The sequence below is a fragment of the Maylandia zebra genome, linkage group LG7 (assembly GCF_041146795.1).
Source record: "Maylandia zebra isolate NMK-2024a linkage group LG7, Mzebra_GT3a, whole genome shotgun sequence".
Taxonomy (NCBI): domain Eukaryota; kingdom Metazoa; phylum Chordata; class Actinopteri; order Cichliformes; family Cichlidae; genus Maylandia; species Maylandia zebra.
In genome coordinates this window covers 11,738,056-11,754,335 of record NC_135173.1, presented here as the reverse complement: position 1 = coordinate 11,754,335, position 16,280 = coordinate 11,738,056, and the positions used below count along the sequence as shown (strand labels likewise).

Below are 16,280 nucleotides of genomic sequence, written 5' to 3'. Positions count from 1 at the left end.
TGCACACACCTAACAAGCCTGCAGTGTTCCTTTAATCCAGATATAACTGCCCCTTCCGTATAAATGTGTGTCAACAGCAGCAGGTGTGTATTCAGTCAGTGACAGTAGTGCTGGATGAAGATGTAAGTCGCCAAATCACTTTGACAAGAGAGGGGGAGGTGATAATTGGTGTAAACCCAGCGCCTGCCCTGCCATATGTCGATGGTAGGAATCACACGATGCACACACACACACACACACACACACACACACACACACACACACACACACACACACACACACACACACAATATCAAATGGTACATGTAAATACATTGCTAGAAATAGTTAAAAAAAAACAACCAATTGATTCGATTTTAAAACTTCTTCCTGACATACAGATGCAGTCGAGGTGCGGAAGCTGACCTCTGTGTTCACACAGCTGAAGACTGGGATTGGTTTCAGGCTGCATTATGACGGTCGAGGCGGAAGGGTCTATGTGCAGCTTGACAGCCAGTGGCGCGGACAGACGCTGGGACTCTGTGGAACCTACAATGGAAATCTACGAGATGATTTCCTGTGAGCATGTACTTCCCACTTATACGTCAGTGTTGAAAATGTGACTTTTGCTGAGAATATTTTTGTGGGGGGTAGGTCTCCAGCGGGTATGATAGAGGGCACTCCGCAGCTTCATGCCAGTGCTTGGAAGGTGTCATCTGCCTGTGTTGCTCCAGTTAATCTACCTATTACAGACCCATGTGAGATGAATCAGCACAACGGTAACAGTTTCAATTACTGTGGATTTGGTTATTATTCTTTCATTTTAGCCTTAATGAAAAAATATGAAGAAAGAAAAGGATTAAGGCAAAACTTTAGGGGTTTGAATCCCAGATTGTACTATGCATTCTAACATTACTGCTTTCTGGTTTGAATTATGAATTGCTCAAGTGTTAGCTGCAGGCAATCTATCTTGTCAAAGGAACTATGAGGATGTGTTAAGTTTCGTGTGGGCTTATGTGTCTTGTAGTATTCTACGCATCCCAGTGTGAGGTGCTTTTGGGCACTGTGTTTGCTCCGTGCCATGGCTACATCAGTCCAAACATCTACCAGCAGCAGTGCCGCTATCAGGCCTGCCGCTGTGGGAGCAGCTGTTTGTGCACTGCACTGGCTCATTACGCTTACCTTTGCTCCAAACATGGAGTCAACATTAATTTCAGATCACAAGTCTCTGAGTGTGGTAAGTTTCCATAGTCTGGATTTTTTTTAGACATTAATTTGTGCCTTTGTGATTTTTCTTCTTATTGATATGAGATTTAAGTGTACACTGCCCCAAAATGTAGGCATTGTAAAGGGATCGCAGAAGACTGTAATTTACCCCAGAAAAACAAATTTGTACTATTCTCTGTGTGTGATATACAGGAGTGGTGTGTCTTGGTGGAATGATGTACCACTCGTGTGTGTCGTCTTGTGGCCGGTCCTGTCGGGCAATGTCCAGCAATGAGACATGTACCCCTGATGATTGTGCCGAGGGATGCGGCTGTCCAGACGGCAGTTTTTATGATGATGTGCGCCAGCGCTGTGTGCAGCTGTAAGCCTTAAGCACCTCATACATCATCCTTACTTACTAATGGGTATCAGTTGCCATTTGGCCAGAAAGGACATACAATGGCACACAAAGCACTTAAACACAAAAAGCATCATCATTAAAAAATGTAATCAAAATATTCTCATGACTTTCTCCTCAGGTCGCAGTGTCACTGTTATTCCATGGGTGGGGTGTCACAACCAGGAGAGGTGACCTTCAGTGCCTCTGGGCCCTGGTGAGTCACAGCTGACCGTAAGCTGCACTGAAAATTGAAAACCCACTCTTCTTGCTCTTCAAACTGCACACAGTGCAACATACTGGCACACACCATGATCCATTTGAGAAAGCAGTTTAAGCCTGAGTGATTGTCAAATGAGATGTAGAGCACTTAAACTGACCTTGTGTTTGATAACATTATTCTCTTTCCCAAACACTCGCCCCTTTTTCTCTCCCTTCCTGTCTCCACCATCAGCCTGTGCAGAAATGGGAAGATGGAGTGTGTGCCAGAGGAAAAAGGTAACCTCTCTGCACTCCCCCCTCCTCCCTTCAGTTCCTGCTTTCGTCCGTTCCAGTAACAAAGTGGCATTTCAGGCTATGTCCCTCTTGCTGAAATCAAGAGCCTTATGTCTGTAGCTGTGGCTTGTTTCCCATGACTTGATGTTGCAATTGGTGTTTATGGCAACTAGGGCATCGATTTTCTTGTGTGTGTGTGTGTGTGTGTGTGTGTGTGTGTGTGTGTGTGTGTGTGTGTGTGTGTGTGTGTGTGTGTGTGTGTGTGTGCGCGCGCGTGCATCAACATCATAGAGCCAGATAGTATAGAAGTCGGGGAGTGTCCAGAGGGGAAAGTGTACCACAGCTGCACTGAGCAGAGGGGAGGAGTGGCCTGTGCACCAACCTGCCGCAACCTGATGTTGAACCTGACGTGCCCACCCAGTACACCATGCATACCTGGCTGTGTCTGCCCTTCTGGGTAATACAAAGACTTAGTGACTATTTTCAAAATAACATGAGAATGTATAGGTATTTGTTCATTTGTTTTTAGTGGCCTCCTACCTGTTAGTCAGTCACTTTTTTTTTTGTTAATTTTAATACTAATTGTAATCCCTGCTTTACCCGTGTTAGGATAGTTACATTGAAACACAAAAAGTGGTACCTTAACGTAGTTAAAACACCTTTCACCTACCCCAGGACCATTTGCCATTGGCATGGGTTGCACTCACCACTGTGGACTGTGTGAAAAGAAGCATCTTGCAGGCATCAGCATATATGTGTCTTAATTTCACTTACATGATTTTTGCCGATATTCAGCAACCAGAGCACAAAGTACTCTGAAAGCTCATGTCCAGGGAAAGACTGGTTTTCAGTACTGTCACCATAATACTGGAAAAAAACCTTCAATGCAGCTTAAATTTAGGAACACTAATTCCTGTTAGAGTTTATATTTCTAATAATTGTGACTGTTTTAATTAGTGGGGAGATGACTGATTGTTTTGAGTTTGTGTTTGAACTGTTGAATCTTGTGTTTATGTATTTTCTCCACCATTTTTTCCAAAAAGAGATTTGATCTCCAGGCCTAAAAGCTAAAGTGTTAATTGCAACACAGAGACAAACACAGATATGGGGTTTGAGTGTTTAAGTGTTCGCATGCTTTGTACCACCTACTTTTGTTTTACCCATGAAGGCTGGTGCTGCACCAGGGGGAATGTTATTATCCAGAAAATTGCCCTTGTTCCTGGCTTGGACTTGAGTACCTGCCTGGAGAAACTGTGGAAACACCATGCTACAAATGGTAAACACCTTTCCTGCCTCTGTATTATTTATAAAGTAATAATGAGGTTCCTTATAAGGTTGTCAGTCATCTCCAAACAACTGATTCTCAAAGCAGTTACAAAAGAAAGTTTGTCTTTTGTCCCACCTCTGCTTTGTTTTTGCTCTTCTCTTATGCACCCACCTGTCCATCCCTTTAGCGTGTGTCACCGTGGCTATTTTAACTGCAGCTACTCCCCGTGTCCAGCTGTGTGTACTGTTTACAGCGACAGGCACTACCACACCTTTGATGGCCTCGAGTATGACTACCACTCTGACTGTCAGGTCTACTTGCTCAAAGTGAGTAGGCTGGCTGTGTGGATTTATATAACAACTTTCTAGTTAGCACAAAAAAAAACTAATAAAGGTGTAAAATTATATAATTTGCTTCCAGTGACAAATTTATGGATTCATTTTTGGCACTGGAATGTCAGTGGGGATTGTCTGATAGAGACTGTGCTAACCTGTGCCAGAGAAGTTTGTGTGATTGATTGCGTTTAAGGGCAAAGGAGGAGCATCCTTAACAATTCCTAGCCAACACTGATATGGATCTGGGAAAGAAGATCCAAGCTGGTTTCTAATCTTGGAGTTTGGGTTTTAATTAGAGCCGATTAAGGCATGTATGTGTGTGTTTGTGTCGGTGGGTTGGGACCACTGTAATGCTAGCAGACGCTGCGCAAAGCTGTAGTGACACAAAGAGACCAGTGTTCACTTCAAACCCCAGGGCTCCTGCGCTCCCAGGGATATAGAATTAGAATTAGCAGAACAGACATTCAGAGCTCGCAGGCCGCCTGCCACCATGCAGACCTGAAAAGAATGGGGAAGTTGGTCAAAACTGTACTTTAATAGTCTACAGTTGTTTCCTCTTTTTGTCACTTCTCATGTGTCCAGGATGATGATGTTTCCTGGACAGGTAGAATGAGATTCCATCTCTGAGTCTAGCACGTGGTGTTTAGATATTTGCTTTCTGACTGCTGTGGCTTTAGTGAGGAAAATTTTGAACAGACAAAAAACACAACAAAAGTATTTTGTTGTGTTTGCTAAAAAAAACACAACTTTCCTTACAGTAGTAATATTTTGTCTTCTCCTCTCATCAGAGTGCAGGAGAGACCGAGGTATCCATTGTTGCCCAAAACAAAGACTGCTATGAGAGCGGCATTGTGTGCATGAAAATCCTGGTCATTCACGTGGGACTTACCAAGATCTACTTCACTGACAATTCTGGCAACCTTGTATGGATAATACAAACACAGTAACAAGCTGAAATATTTCAGTAAAATCCAGTGAATCCTGCTGATGTCACGCTACCTGGTTTATTTTGTGTTAGAGCCCTTCCACTGTTGTTGGTCGAGGGTCAGAGTTTGAGCTCTGGAAAGCCGGCTACTACACTGTCATCCACTTCTCAAATCAGGACCTGACCATCCTTTGGGACCGCAAGACGACTGTGCACATCAGAGCTGGACCTCAGTGGAAGGCGTGTACTAGTAGCACATCTGAAATTCGAAGTGTTGTTATAAGAAAAATATGACAAGTTGTCTGCTTTTTCGCTCCAGGGTCTTCTCAGTGGGTTATGTGGAAATTTTGACAGTGTGACAGCGAATGATATGACCACCTCCAGCCACATGGAAGTCAGTAATGCACAGACATTCGGCGATAGCTGGGCCCTGGGACAGGTATGAGTCAGCTCATTTCCTCTACTCCCCTTCATTGATTCTTCTTTTGCCCTCTTTTCTCTTTCTGTCTTTGTCCATCACCCTCAAACTCACTACCTCTCTACCTCCCTGCTCCCTGTGCCCGTCTCCCTCGAGTACACCGTGATATTTAAGAGTAATCAGACACTTGATCGCTTTCTGTGTGTGTGTGTTTTCTGTATTTTAGTGTGAAAGCGACTATGTACTTGAGCGACCATGTGAAGGGGACTTAGGGAGACAGCCGTACGCCAAAAGAGAGTGCGCTCTCCTCTACAGCGATGTCTTTGCACCTTGTCACAATGTTGTAAGTGCCATTCAAGTGACACATATAAACACACACAAACACAGAAACCTGTGTACAGAGAGACTGCAGCTATGAAAAGGTTATATCATTTGAAAAAGGGAGCTATAGGGATTAATAAGGGGTTATAGGAACAACTCTTAACTAATCCTGGTAAACACACTCTTTAAAGAGATTCACAAGCTTGCCACTCAAATTTAAATAGGGCACACCTAGTGTTTATTATAGTGTTATATTTCAATTTATGACCAGTAGATGGAGCCATGTTTTTATGTACAGTTTTTTAGCCATCACTATCAACCAGTGGAGAGTCCATTTCACTTCATTGCTTAAACTACATTTCAGAAAATACATACATTTAGAATTAACTAAGAGGTTCAGTAGAGATTATCATAATAAAGCAAAAGTCAATCTTTGAACATGTCTGTATTCAAACAAATTTCTCTCTGTCTTATATTCTTTGCAATAAATTCATTTTTCTTATTAAACTTAATGTGCCCTCTTTGATCTGATCTGATTCACGTTCTTGTCATGTTCTGTTTGCCATAGTTGTCCAGTGAAGACAAATACGTTCCCTTGAAGCAACCTTTAGAGGAACATCATTTAGTAGTATATTCCTTTGAGATATTTCTGAATTCCTGCTACTTTTTTTTAGCACTTATTTAAAGTATGTTTGTATTCTTTTGCACTAAAACAGATTTATTTGAGGAAACAACAGTTTAATGTATTAATTGATCAAAAGCAAAAAATATAGATTACAACGAATTCTCAACAGAAAAAGAATCATGCTTGCAGACAGAAGACTATAAAAATGTAAATCAATACATTTTTAAATATGGTACAGACACAGCAGACCTGATAATAAGCAGGAGGCAATCCCACAGAGCAGGATTTAAAATGTCAGAAGCACAGTTCCTCTTTGTTCTCAGTTTCGATGGTGGGATAATTAAGTGCAGTCGGTCAAAAGATATGAGTGGTCGTAGTGGAGAATACAGGGTGATGAGTTCAGATATACAAGACTCTGCTATGCCATGGCATGCTTTTAATGTTAAAAGCAGAACTGAACTAAATTATGAAGCATATATTCATATAAAGCATGTCAGTCTGTGCAATTCAGCAAGAATAGGGTAATGTGTTCTTCTCATTTAGTATCATATATGTGCCTCACTGCCTCATTCTGAACCAAATGATTTTCAGTAAATGCTTTAAGATACAAATCTAGATTTGCAGTAATTAAGGCAAGGATAAATAAAAACATTAATATCCCAAGGCAGTACTGAGCTAACTTTGGAAATATTTCTGTACAGCTAGATCCAGGCCCAGTGAGTTTTAACTCATGTTAGTGTTGAGCTAGCATTCAGTCTTTAATAGTAAGGCTGTCACAGCTGGTCTGTTGATGTAGTGTGCAGTACCCAAATGTAGACACATGAAACCACTAATTATATGAAAATGAGCATTTTATTGGCTGATGCAAGTAGAAACCAAACAATAACAATCCCAAAGAGTAAAGACATCTAATCAACAGGGGTTAGAGGGACACAGGTGAACACAATTAACAATGGATGAAAACAATCAAGGAATCAAGGAAAGGCGGATAAAACACAGAGGAAACAAAAACGTTCAATGTAAAACAGGAAATCAGATGCTCTTACCAACACTAAACAATATAGGAGATAATAGGAGACAAGGAGACAAAAGGGACCAAAGCATAAACGTGGTATAAGACAGGAATGCATAACACAAACACTGTCGAGACCACTTCTACAAACAATTCTAAAAATAGACAACAACTAAAATACAAACAAAAACAAAAAAAACCCTCATCACTGGGACAGATACGAAGTAAATATACTGCTCTTTAAAATTCCGAAAAAAGGAACACTTTTATGCCTAACACCCTAACCTTGTCTAGTTGGCCATGTGCTCACCAATCAGTGGTATCAATACCTTATCAGTTCCAGAATATAACAATAACCATTCACAACTTTGAAATCTGTCTCTGTCTACGCTGATAATGTGACAGATGTTTACAAATTATAGGACAAAATATGATTCACATGTTCTGTTAAACATGTACCTGTTTGTTATTAGCCTCTGACAAGCACTGGGGTAAAAGTGACAAATGTATTGTTGTTAGTGTTGTTGAAAATAAAATTTTACAAGAAGAGAAATAATAATATGCATCAGGGGCACAGAAAGGGCTTATTAAATGTGTTTCATAATAACATTCTAGTAAAATGCTAACATCTGAATATTAATTGTAACCTTGTTGCTCCAACCTGGTTGCAGCACACGTCTCTACTTGTTATATTTTCTAAAATTATAGTAATTGTAACCTTGTTGCTCCAACCTGGTTGCAGCACACGTCTCTACTTGTTATATTTTCTAAAATTATAGTAATTGTAACCTTGTTGCTCCAACCTGGTTGCAGCACACGTCTCTACTTGTTATATTTTCTAAAATTATAGTAATACAGAAAAGTATTATTTGCTCCTGTTTATGTACATCATAGTAGCCAGTGTCAAAGACAGAGTTAACCTTCCCTTTGGCCACACCAACTCATTGCTGATGCATAGTTTGTCATAGAGTTCATCTGATACCTTCTGCACCAGAGGTTGACCCACATTTCTCTGTCCCGATATCATCGGTCTTTCCTGTCTGAATTATTTAAAACAACTACCCCCCCCCCCCCCCCCCCCCCCCTCCAAAAAATAAGACCTCCCTCAGTTTCTCCCAGCGAGATTTGGCCTCGTTCATTTCATGATTGTTTGTGTGGATATCTTCCTGTGTGTACCCTTTCAGGTTGATGTGGCCTGGTTCTACAGGAACTGCCTAACAGACACTTGCAATTGTAACCGTGGGGGAGACTGTGAGTGTCTCTGCACGTCCATCGCTGCATACGCATACAAATGCTGTCAGCAGGGGGTCACAATTCACTGGAGATCACCTTCTGTCTGTCGTGAGTACATACATACACAGACAGACAAATACAATACAGGCTTCTGCTGTGTGGGTCAGGGACGTGACCTTTGCTTACCTCTTTGACCCATTTTCTGTAGTCACTCTTTGCATCAGTCAATATTTTGCCATTTTTCACAAGATTAAATAATTCTTCTGTTATATCTTACATTTTACTCTTCTGGACTGTCTTTCAGCCTATGATTGCGAGTACTACAATCAAGGTATGTTTAACTGAGAATCTTCTACCAGATTTGTAAACCTTACTCTTATTCCCTGCCATCTTATCATTCATTTCCTCTTTCGCTCTCTCACATCACAGAGCTAGGCGATGGCCCATTTTCCTTGGTGAGTGCAGTCTATAAAGACACCATGTTTGGAGTGAATCGTACCAGCAGCTCTGTTTTTCCCCTGGTAAGAGAAAGACCAGGGCAGTTGCCTGCCCCAGGTCTACTGTTCAACTTCATGATCACAGCAGGATTGCAGAAGGACAGAACATCACGTGAGCATCTGCATTATTATTATTATTATTATACATTGATATGTGTTTATTTTCTGCATAAATTACTTTGATTATGATTACGACTATTTGTAGGTGTTCCCATGGTGTCGCTGGAGTCTGCAGAGAGACCCAACTACTTCCTTGTTGTGTCAGGGCGCAGCCGTCTGCAGTTGGAGCAGTGGAGTCGAGGGGTGGAGTTCAGTCGTAGAGCAACCTTTATCCAGCACCAGGGGCTGATTCTCCCAGGTCACACTTCATTTGAGCTTGTGGCCCAGCCCGGAGTTTTTTTGACACTCACACGCACTGCTGCACGAGCCCAGAGATACGACACCTCACAGGGCTTCAAAGCCAGCAGCAGCTTCACACTGGAGGGTCAGAAACACACGCATATATACAGTGGCCCCAAAAACATATCAGAATGACCCAGTTCTTTTTTTTATAAAATGTTAGATAAACTAGTATTTAAACCATAAAATGCATTTAGGACAATTTAACGGGAAGGTTTCTATTAAAATAAATAAATAAATCACAAGGAGGGAGAAAGCATGAACACAGTGCTCTAAATGGCAAGCTGGACAGGTTCTGATTGTTAAACTTAGTGGACCATGCCCATTCCTAATGTGATGAGCTAAACTCCACCATTGGTTGCATTGCTAGAGGCATATGTTTGAACTGATGAGCAACTGACTTAATAAATTTGTTACATTTCAAAATCACCTTGAAACTTGTTGGTTGAACATCAATTAAAATGTGAAGAAAAATTCAAGCATCATTTGCTTGCACACAGGAACACTTTGAATATATATTGTTAAACATCCGTGAGAAGAGAAGCAGACATAGGAACACCAGCTGCAGATTGGTCTGCATGGCTCTGTGCAAAATCAAATCAGAAACAGGTGATAAAAAGCAGCAAGGACAACTCAGCTTAAATATTATCTTATGAATAGAAACCATTCATAAGCTAAAAATCAAGACAGCTGTACCTGAACTTGCCTGAGCCCGTAATGTGATGTAAATCCATATTTTCCGTATGAATTTAGCTCTTTTTACTTGTCCAAATAACTTTTTGGAGCCACTGTATACCTTTTATAGATGCATGCTGTACATACAAATGCTGACTAATAAGGTATGTTTCCTCTCTTCTTGCAGAGAGCACTTTTGTAATACCTTACCGTATGATGTGTGAGTGGCGCTACCAGTCCTGTGCAAGTCCTTGTGTCCCCACGTGCAGTGACCCAGATGCTACACGCTGCCAGTTTCTTCCTCCGTAAGAGGCTTGGCTAATTAAAAAGCAATAATAAAATCAGCATAATGTGTGCTCGACGCAAGTATTGAAGTAGTTTTGTATTTTACAGTGTAGAAGGTTGCTTTCCACGATGTCCAAAGAACATGGTCCTTGATGAAGTCACTAGAAGATGTGTCTACACAGAGGACTGTGAGTACAGCCATTTTTATTTTAAGTTGCTGTAAAAAAAAAAAAAGAAAAAAGATATGGTTTTCTCATATACCAAAAAATAAACTTAGTACAAAAAGCAAGGAGATTTATGTTTGGTAAGTTATTGCTTAGCTGTAACAGCACTTATAAAAAATCTTATATTTTGGAAAGCCTTTTTATTTCTCTTAATTGTAAGGAAAATACATTTGTGAATTGAGCAGCAGCATGGACCGTACTACAGCTGTCAGTTGGTGTCTACTGTAAGCATGCCATGTTTGACTGATCTGGATTGGTCCCATGCCATAAGACAACAACCAAGCTGCAGCATTACTTGGCTGTATATGGTTCTTCCACATGCTACTGAAAAAATGGTTAAATTGCCAATATGTCTTATTACTTCACACTTCAAACACCCAATAAAATAAACCACACCAAAGTTTTTGAACCGACATACTCAACACTGCTACTCAACTCAAAAATGCATTTTGTGGCACCATTTAAGTGGAAATAAACAAGCAATTCAACAGTGTAAGGTTTATTGCCAAGAAGCAGGATTATGACAAAGAAATAATCAATCAGACATAAATGTCCTTACTTTTGTGCCAAGTTTATATTTTTTCTTGGTTTGCTCTGTATATGACGATGGTTTTAATCATTTTCAATTGAAAATATTTGCCTGTTATAATAAACGTCTTCTCCAGGTGTGTCTCTTCCCCCAACTCCAACCCCGTTTGCATATGTGACGCGGTCTAACAGGACTACTACAGCACCACTGCCAATACCTACGACTACAACAACAACTTCTACTACCACCACCACCACTACCACCACAAGGCCGACAACAACCACCACCACTACTAGAGCCACCACTACCACCTCCACTACTATCAGGTCCACAACAACCACTGCCACTTCTACCACCACCACTCCTGCTACTACTCCCAGCACAACATTAGCCACTGAGCGTGTCACCACTCTGCTCACCCCAACTTCATCCACGTCTCCATCTGCTACTCCCACCACTATTGTTTCAACTACTCTCACTCCCACAACCCCGACAGAAAGCACCACTCTCAGGACAACTGAAACAACCCCCACTCAAACGCAAACTACTACGGTGACTACAACAGTTACCTCTGCAACGCCTTCCACTGTACCCACTGGAGCCACTACAGCCCCCTCCACTACTTCTCGTCCCTCCCATACCTCACCCTCAATTCCTACCTCCACCACCATTACCGCACCATCCACATCCCCGCCTCATCCAACATCCCCCACCTTAACACCCACTACAGTTGTTACAACTACCTCCACCTCAGCTACTTTTGAACCTGAAACCACTACCAAATCCACAACCACTCCTCAACCTCCTCCAGCAGATACGACTGTCGCCACAGAGGCCACCACTCCAACAGACACTCCAACAACTACAGCACCCCCTCCAACAACCATCGAGCCCACCACTGAGCCTGTAACTACAGAGATAGTCACAAGTCCTGCAACCATTCCTGTAACAGAGGAAACATCAACCACTCACCCTTTCCTTTTGCCCACTATTCCCTGTACAGTAAGTCTTTTGTTTTAGTTTATTATATATGCACAAATATAAACGTGCATGAAAATACCCATCCTTGTTAAACTTTAGAAATCATGGTAGCAATTTAAATGATTACTTAAATCATCATAGATTCCTTACATGATTATTTAGTATGAATAGGCTTTAAAATATAAGCAAAATGCTACGAAGAGTCCAGGTTGCTGTTGACATCTTTAATAGTTCTGTTGTAATCTTGTAGTAAAATAAGTGTCACAGTAAGCATCCACAATACTAGCTCTCTAAAACCAGTGAAATTCAGTCGTGTTTTTTTAAATTGATGCTGGTGCTACTGTTCATACCGTTATGTGTCAAAACAAATTATACCTACTATTAAAAATTAAGAAATGCTTTCTGACTCACAATGAGCCTTTCATTTCAGAAAGGCTTGATCGGTCCTCGTACCATAAAGGCAACATTTCTGCATTACCTGTGCGCCAGTCACATATCACACCTATTCTTGTGGCCTTTCACTGACTTCCAGTGAAACTCAGAATCAGCTTTAAAATTCTATTACTAGCATATAAAGCTTTACATGGAGAAGTCCCTGCTTATATAGCAGAGCTTCTGAAACCTTATCAGAGCTGCCAGCCTCTCTGATCCTCTAACCAGAGCCTCCTAACTGTCCCTCGCTCTGATTTTAAAACTGGAGGTGATCGTGCTTTTGAGGTTGTTGGGCCCAACCGTGGAACAGTCTTCCTTAGTCGGTCAGGTCGGCTCACTCCATTATTTCTTTTAAATGACTACTGAAAACTCATTTTCATCATTATTGCTATGCAGAATATCCATTCACTTCTGCCCTTTTCAGGGTCGCAGGCCCAGTCTGTTGCTGGGCTAACACACAGGGACAGACAACCATTTGCACTCACATTCACACCTATGAGCAATTTTGATTGATCGATTAACCTAAGACATGGTAAGTGCATGTGTTTGGACTGTGGGAGGAAGCCAGAGCACCCAGGGAGAACATGCAAACTCCACACAGAAAGACCCTGGCCTGATGGTGGAATTGAACTCAGGACCTTCTTGCTGTGCAGCAACAGTGCTAACCACCGTGCCACAGTGCTGCCTGCTATGCAGAATAATGCATAGTTAATCTGCATACACATACTGTATTCTAAGCAATAATGGATTGGGCTGAAAGAAAAAACAGATAAATCATTATGTAGAAATTAAATATGTGTGTTTGATGATGATAATGAAGTTTAAGCCAGCTCAGCTTTTAAAAACAGAACGTGTATATTTGCATCCACAGCCCCCATACTCCTATCGCATTGATGAGTGTGTTGAGCTGATCTGTTTTAATGGAGAGCTGCTGCTTCACAACTCTTCTCTTCACTGTCGCTACAACACCACCCAACCTCAGTGCAGTCTGCTGGGCATGCCTATCCTGGTTAACACAGACCCCTGCTGTCCGCAGTGGCAGTGCCCATGTAAGTTTTTCTATATGCACTAAAATAACTTGGTATGAAATGGTATGAAAGTTTTCTTTTGCCTTGATAATCTGTTTGGCTTTCACAGGTCGCTGCACTGTAATGTCAGACCTGCGTGTGATCACATTTGATGGTAATAATGTAGCCTTGTACGACAATGGCTCCTACATCTTGGTTAACCTGCCCAGAGAGACTATTATTGGCACTGTGGAGAAATGTCCAACTAGTCAGGTATTATATAAAGTAAATGCAATTAAGTCTAATATACTAAAAAGCAGATGTTAATGGCTTACATTGACGTTTTTTCAGAGTGTGAATTCCATCAGACGAACTGTGAGTACAGCTTCAATTTTTCCGTGTTATTCCCTGCAGTTATACTTGCATCAAAGCTGTTGTATTATTATCTCATTATGACTACTCTTTAATGTTTCCTGCAGAGCCCTACAGGTGGAACATCTGGACTTTGTTTTAAGAAGCTGAACATTACTACCTCTTTCTACAGAATTATAATCAACCGACTCGATCGGAAGGTGATTATTTTTACCAGCTTTAATCCCAAGACATATTCAATTTAGCCTACATAAATAATATGCTTGCATTCTTTATATTGGTCTCTAGGTTACAGTAAATTACAGACCTGCTAGACTTCCGTTCTCACGTCAGTCCCTTTATGTGGAAGATACAGGAAGCATGTACCTTATCCACACACCTGGCGGGATCAGTATACAGTGGTATCATAGCACGGGCATTATGGTGCTACAGTATATTGCTCCTAATAATACATCTGTGCCCACTCGAGGCCTGTGTGGTGAGCAGTCATATACATGCACCCATACACACACATACCCACTGGCTTTGACTACATCAGCACCAACATCAGCCTCTTTTATCTAAGTGCCATCTTTAGGCCCTTTAAGGTTTAATGTCTAAACTGCAGCATCACTTTGACTTGAATCATTATGGGATATGACAATTTGAGATGTCGAGAGCTATTTGGTTTAATTAGGCAGACACCATGTCACTTGACATTTTTATTGCTCATTTGCTGTACACACACACACATACATACACACACAAACCTGTCTGTCCACTATGCCAGGTTGCTGCGATGGGAACCCAGAAGATGACCTGAAACTGCCCAATGGCACAGTGGTGAGAGAGTTGGGAGACATGATGATCTTCCTACAGGCATGGAGAGTCCACACCACCGATGAGACCGAACACACACGCAGGGTCGGAGACAACTGCACCACTGGCGACTGCTCCACCTGTCTCTCTATGCTTTACCAAAGCGCTTTCACACCATGCCACGGCAAGGTAACCAGCAGTGCTTTCAAAACCTTGATTGTAGTGAATGTGCTAAGTTACTTTGTCATTTGCCTTTTGCATTAAAAACGGTAGCAGGAGAGTAAATGGGGTTGCAGTGGCCCATGAAGCAGAGCAGGTCATCTACTAATTGGAAAGATGGTTGTTCGATTCCTGGTTGCTCAAGTCAGCATCCCAAAGTGTCTTTTGGCAAGATAGTGAACCTGAAGTTGCTTCTGATACGGTCACTGGAGTGTGAAAGCACTTAGACTTAGAAAAAGCTGCTTGTATGAATGGCTGAATGAGACTTCTTGTGCTTTGAATGAGGAGTAGAAAAGTGCTATGTAAGAACCAGTCCATTTGCTGATTTGCTGGTCAAAAGGAAAAGCTAAGGCAATTTTGAAAAAGCTTTGTTATTTCAAGTATTCATCATGCAAAAATACCAAATGTGAGGATATGCCAAGGTGTGTGCTGTGGCAGGCAAAAGGGAAGACACAAATGCAGGACTGGAACATGGAAACATAACTTAAAACGGCAGCTTTATTGCTGGGAAAAACACTCCATTAAATAAACTCATGAAAGCCAACCAAAACCCTGAACATGGAAACAAGGAACTGAAAAAACTAGGAAACCGGGAGCACTGAGACCGCACACAGCATTGTGAGGGTACGAGTACAACGCGACAACCAACAGAGGAAAACACAGGGCTTAAATACACCAGGGAGTAACGAGGGAATGGAAAACAGGAGGGAAGTAAAGCTGGAGCTAATGTGACATAATGAGACAACAGAAACAACGAAGAATACACTGACATAGGACATAGACTGTCAAAGTAAAACAGGAAGCACGAGCCAAAGACGCGGACTACACAGACGTGGAAACATGACAGACTCTGGAACAGAGGGAACATGAAGAACAGAGACAAAAGTAACAAGACATGGGACACAGGGAAGACATAAAGACAGATAACTAATACTAAACATACAACATACGGAGAACAGAATTAAACCTTCACCAAGAACACAGAGGAGGCACAGAAACAGAACAGAAACCCAAAACTAAGAACTATAAATACAATACAAACAGAAAACCACCATTCAAGGAGTATAAGTTAAACCAAAAACCCAAACACTGGGTCAACAGACCCAGTGCCGTGACACGATATGTGGTTTGTTGATTAAAAACCCACTCACCCTTTCATGCCCTGCTTGTGTTTTTTTCAGGTGCCTCCGGAGCAGTTCTGTGACATCATTTGGGCAGGTGACCTTCATTACAAGGACCACCAGTGTGACTTCTTGGCAGCCTACGTGGCGGTCTGCTACACACATCAAGTCTGCATCAACTGGAGACGACACAACTTCTGCCGTAAGGAGACACAGCATAAAAAATGACATACTCACTCAGATGAACTCATTCATAGTTTTTGTTTTCTCATGCATTGTAATCTTGCAGCACTCCGGTGTCCCCCTGGTAAGGAGTATCAGCCATGTGTGAGCACTTGCACCAGCCGCACTTGTCTAAACAGAGATTACTACGAGGAGACTACCTGTTCCTTCATCAGAGAAGAGTGTGTGTGCCGCAGTGGAACTATCCTGCACCGTGCTGATTCACCTTACTGTGTAACCGAGGACCGTTGTGGTGAGTTATTACTTGCCCTTGTGATGAACACTGCAATGTCTAAGATGCTGCGT

At 41.7% G+C, this 16,280-nt stretch overlaps 1 protein-coding gene across 4 annotated transcripts in view; it reads left to right on the top strand.

The window, feature by feature from the left end:
- The window catches only part of otogl (otogelin-like), a 28,825-nt gene that overhangs the window by 6,070 nt on the left and 6,475 nt on the right, over positions 1-16,280 (top strand). For 2 of the 4 annotated variants that reach the window (XM_076885770.1, XM_012919585.3), the window contains 29 exons: positions 78-204; positions 381-558; positions 634-758; positions 1,007-1,216; positions 1,399-1,567; positions 1,725-1,799; positions 2,037-2,080; positions 2,369-2,534; positions 3,246-3,353; positions 3,532-3,670; positions 4,468-4,602; positions 4,698-4,844; positions 4,924-5,043; positions 5,249-5,365; positions 8,165-8,321; positions 8,518-8,544; positions 8,643-8,822; positions 8,916-9,194; positions 9,972-10,089; positions 10,178-10,257; positions 10,959-11,824; positions 13,107-13,284; positions 13,373-13,515; positions 13,594-13,617; positions 13,722-13,814; positions 13,903-14,092; positions 14,384-14,601; positions 15,813-15,954; positions 16,042-16,227. In XM_076885770.1, coding sequence (XP_076741885.1) covers positions 78-204; positions 381-558; positions 634-758; positions 1,007-1,216; positions 1,399-1,567; positions 1,725-1,799; positions 2,037-2,080; positions 2,369-2,534; positions 3,246-3,353; positions 3,532-3,670; positions 4,468-4,602; positions 4,698-4,844; positions 4,924-5,043; positions 5,249-5,365; positions 8,165-8,321; positions 8,518-8,544; positions 8,643-8,822; positions 8,916-9,194; positions 9,972-10,089; positions 10,178-10,257; positions 10,959-11,824; positions 13,107-13,284; positions 13,373-13,515; positions 13,594-13,617; positions 13,722-13,814; positions 13,903-14,092; positions 14,384-14,601; positions 15,813-15,954; positions 16,042-16,227 — 4,741 coding nt within the window. The remainder of the gene's footprint in view (positions 1-77; positions 205-380; positions 559-633; positions 759-1,006; positions 1,217-1,398; positions 1,568-1,724; positions 1,800-2,036; positions 2,081-2,368; positions 2,535-3,245; positions 3,354-3,531; positions 3,671-4,467; positions 4,603-4,697; positions 4,845-4,923; positions 5,044-5,248; positions 5,366-8,164; positions 8,322-8,517; positions 8,545-8,642; positions 8,823-8,915; positions 9,195-9,971; positions 10,090-10,177; positions 10,258-10,958; positions 11,825-13,106; positions 13,285-13,372; positions 13,516-13,593; positions 13,618-13,721; positions 13,815-13,902; positions 14,093-14,383; positions 14,602-15,812; positions 15,955-16,041; positions 16,228-16,280) is intronic. The other 2 variants (XM_076885772.1, XM_076885771.1) reach the window with 1 other exon arrangement.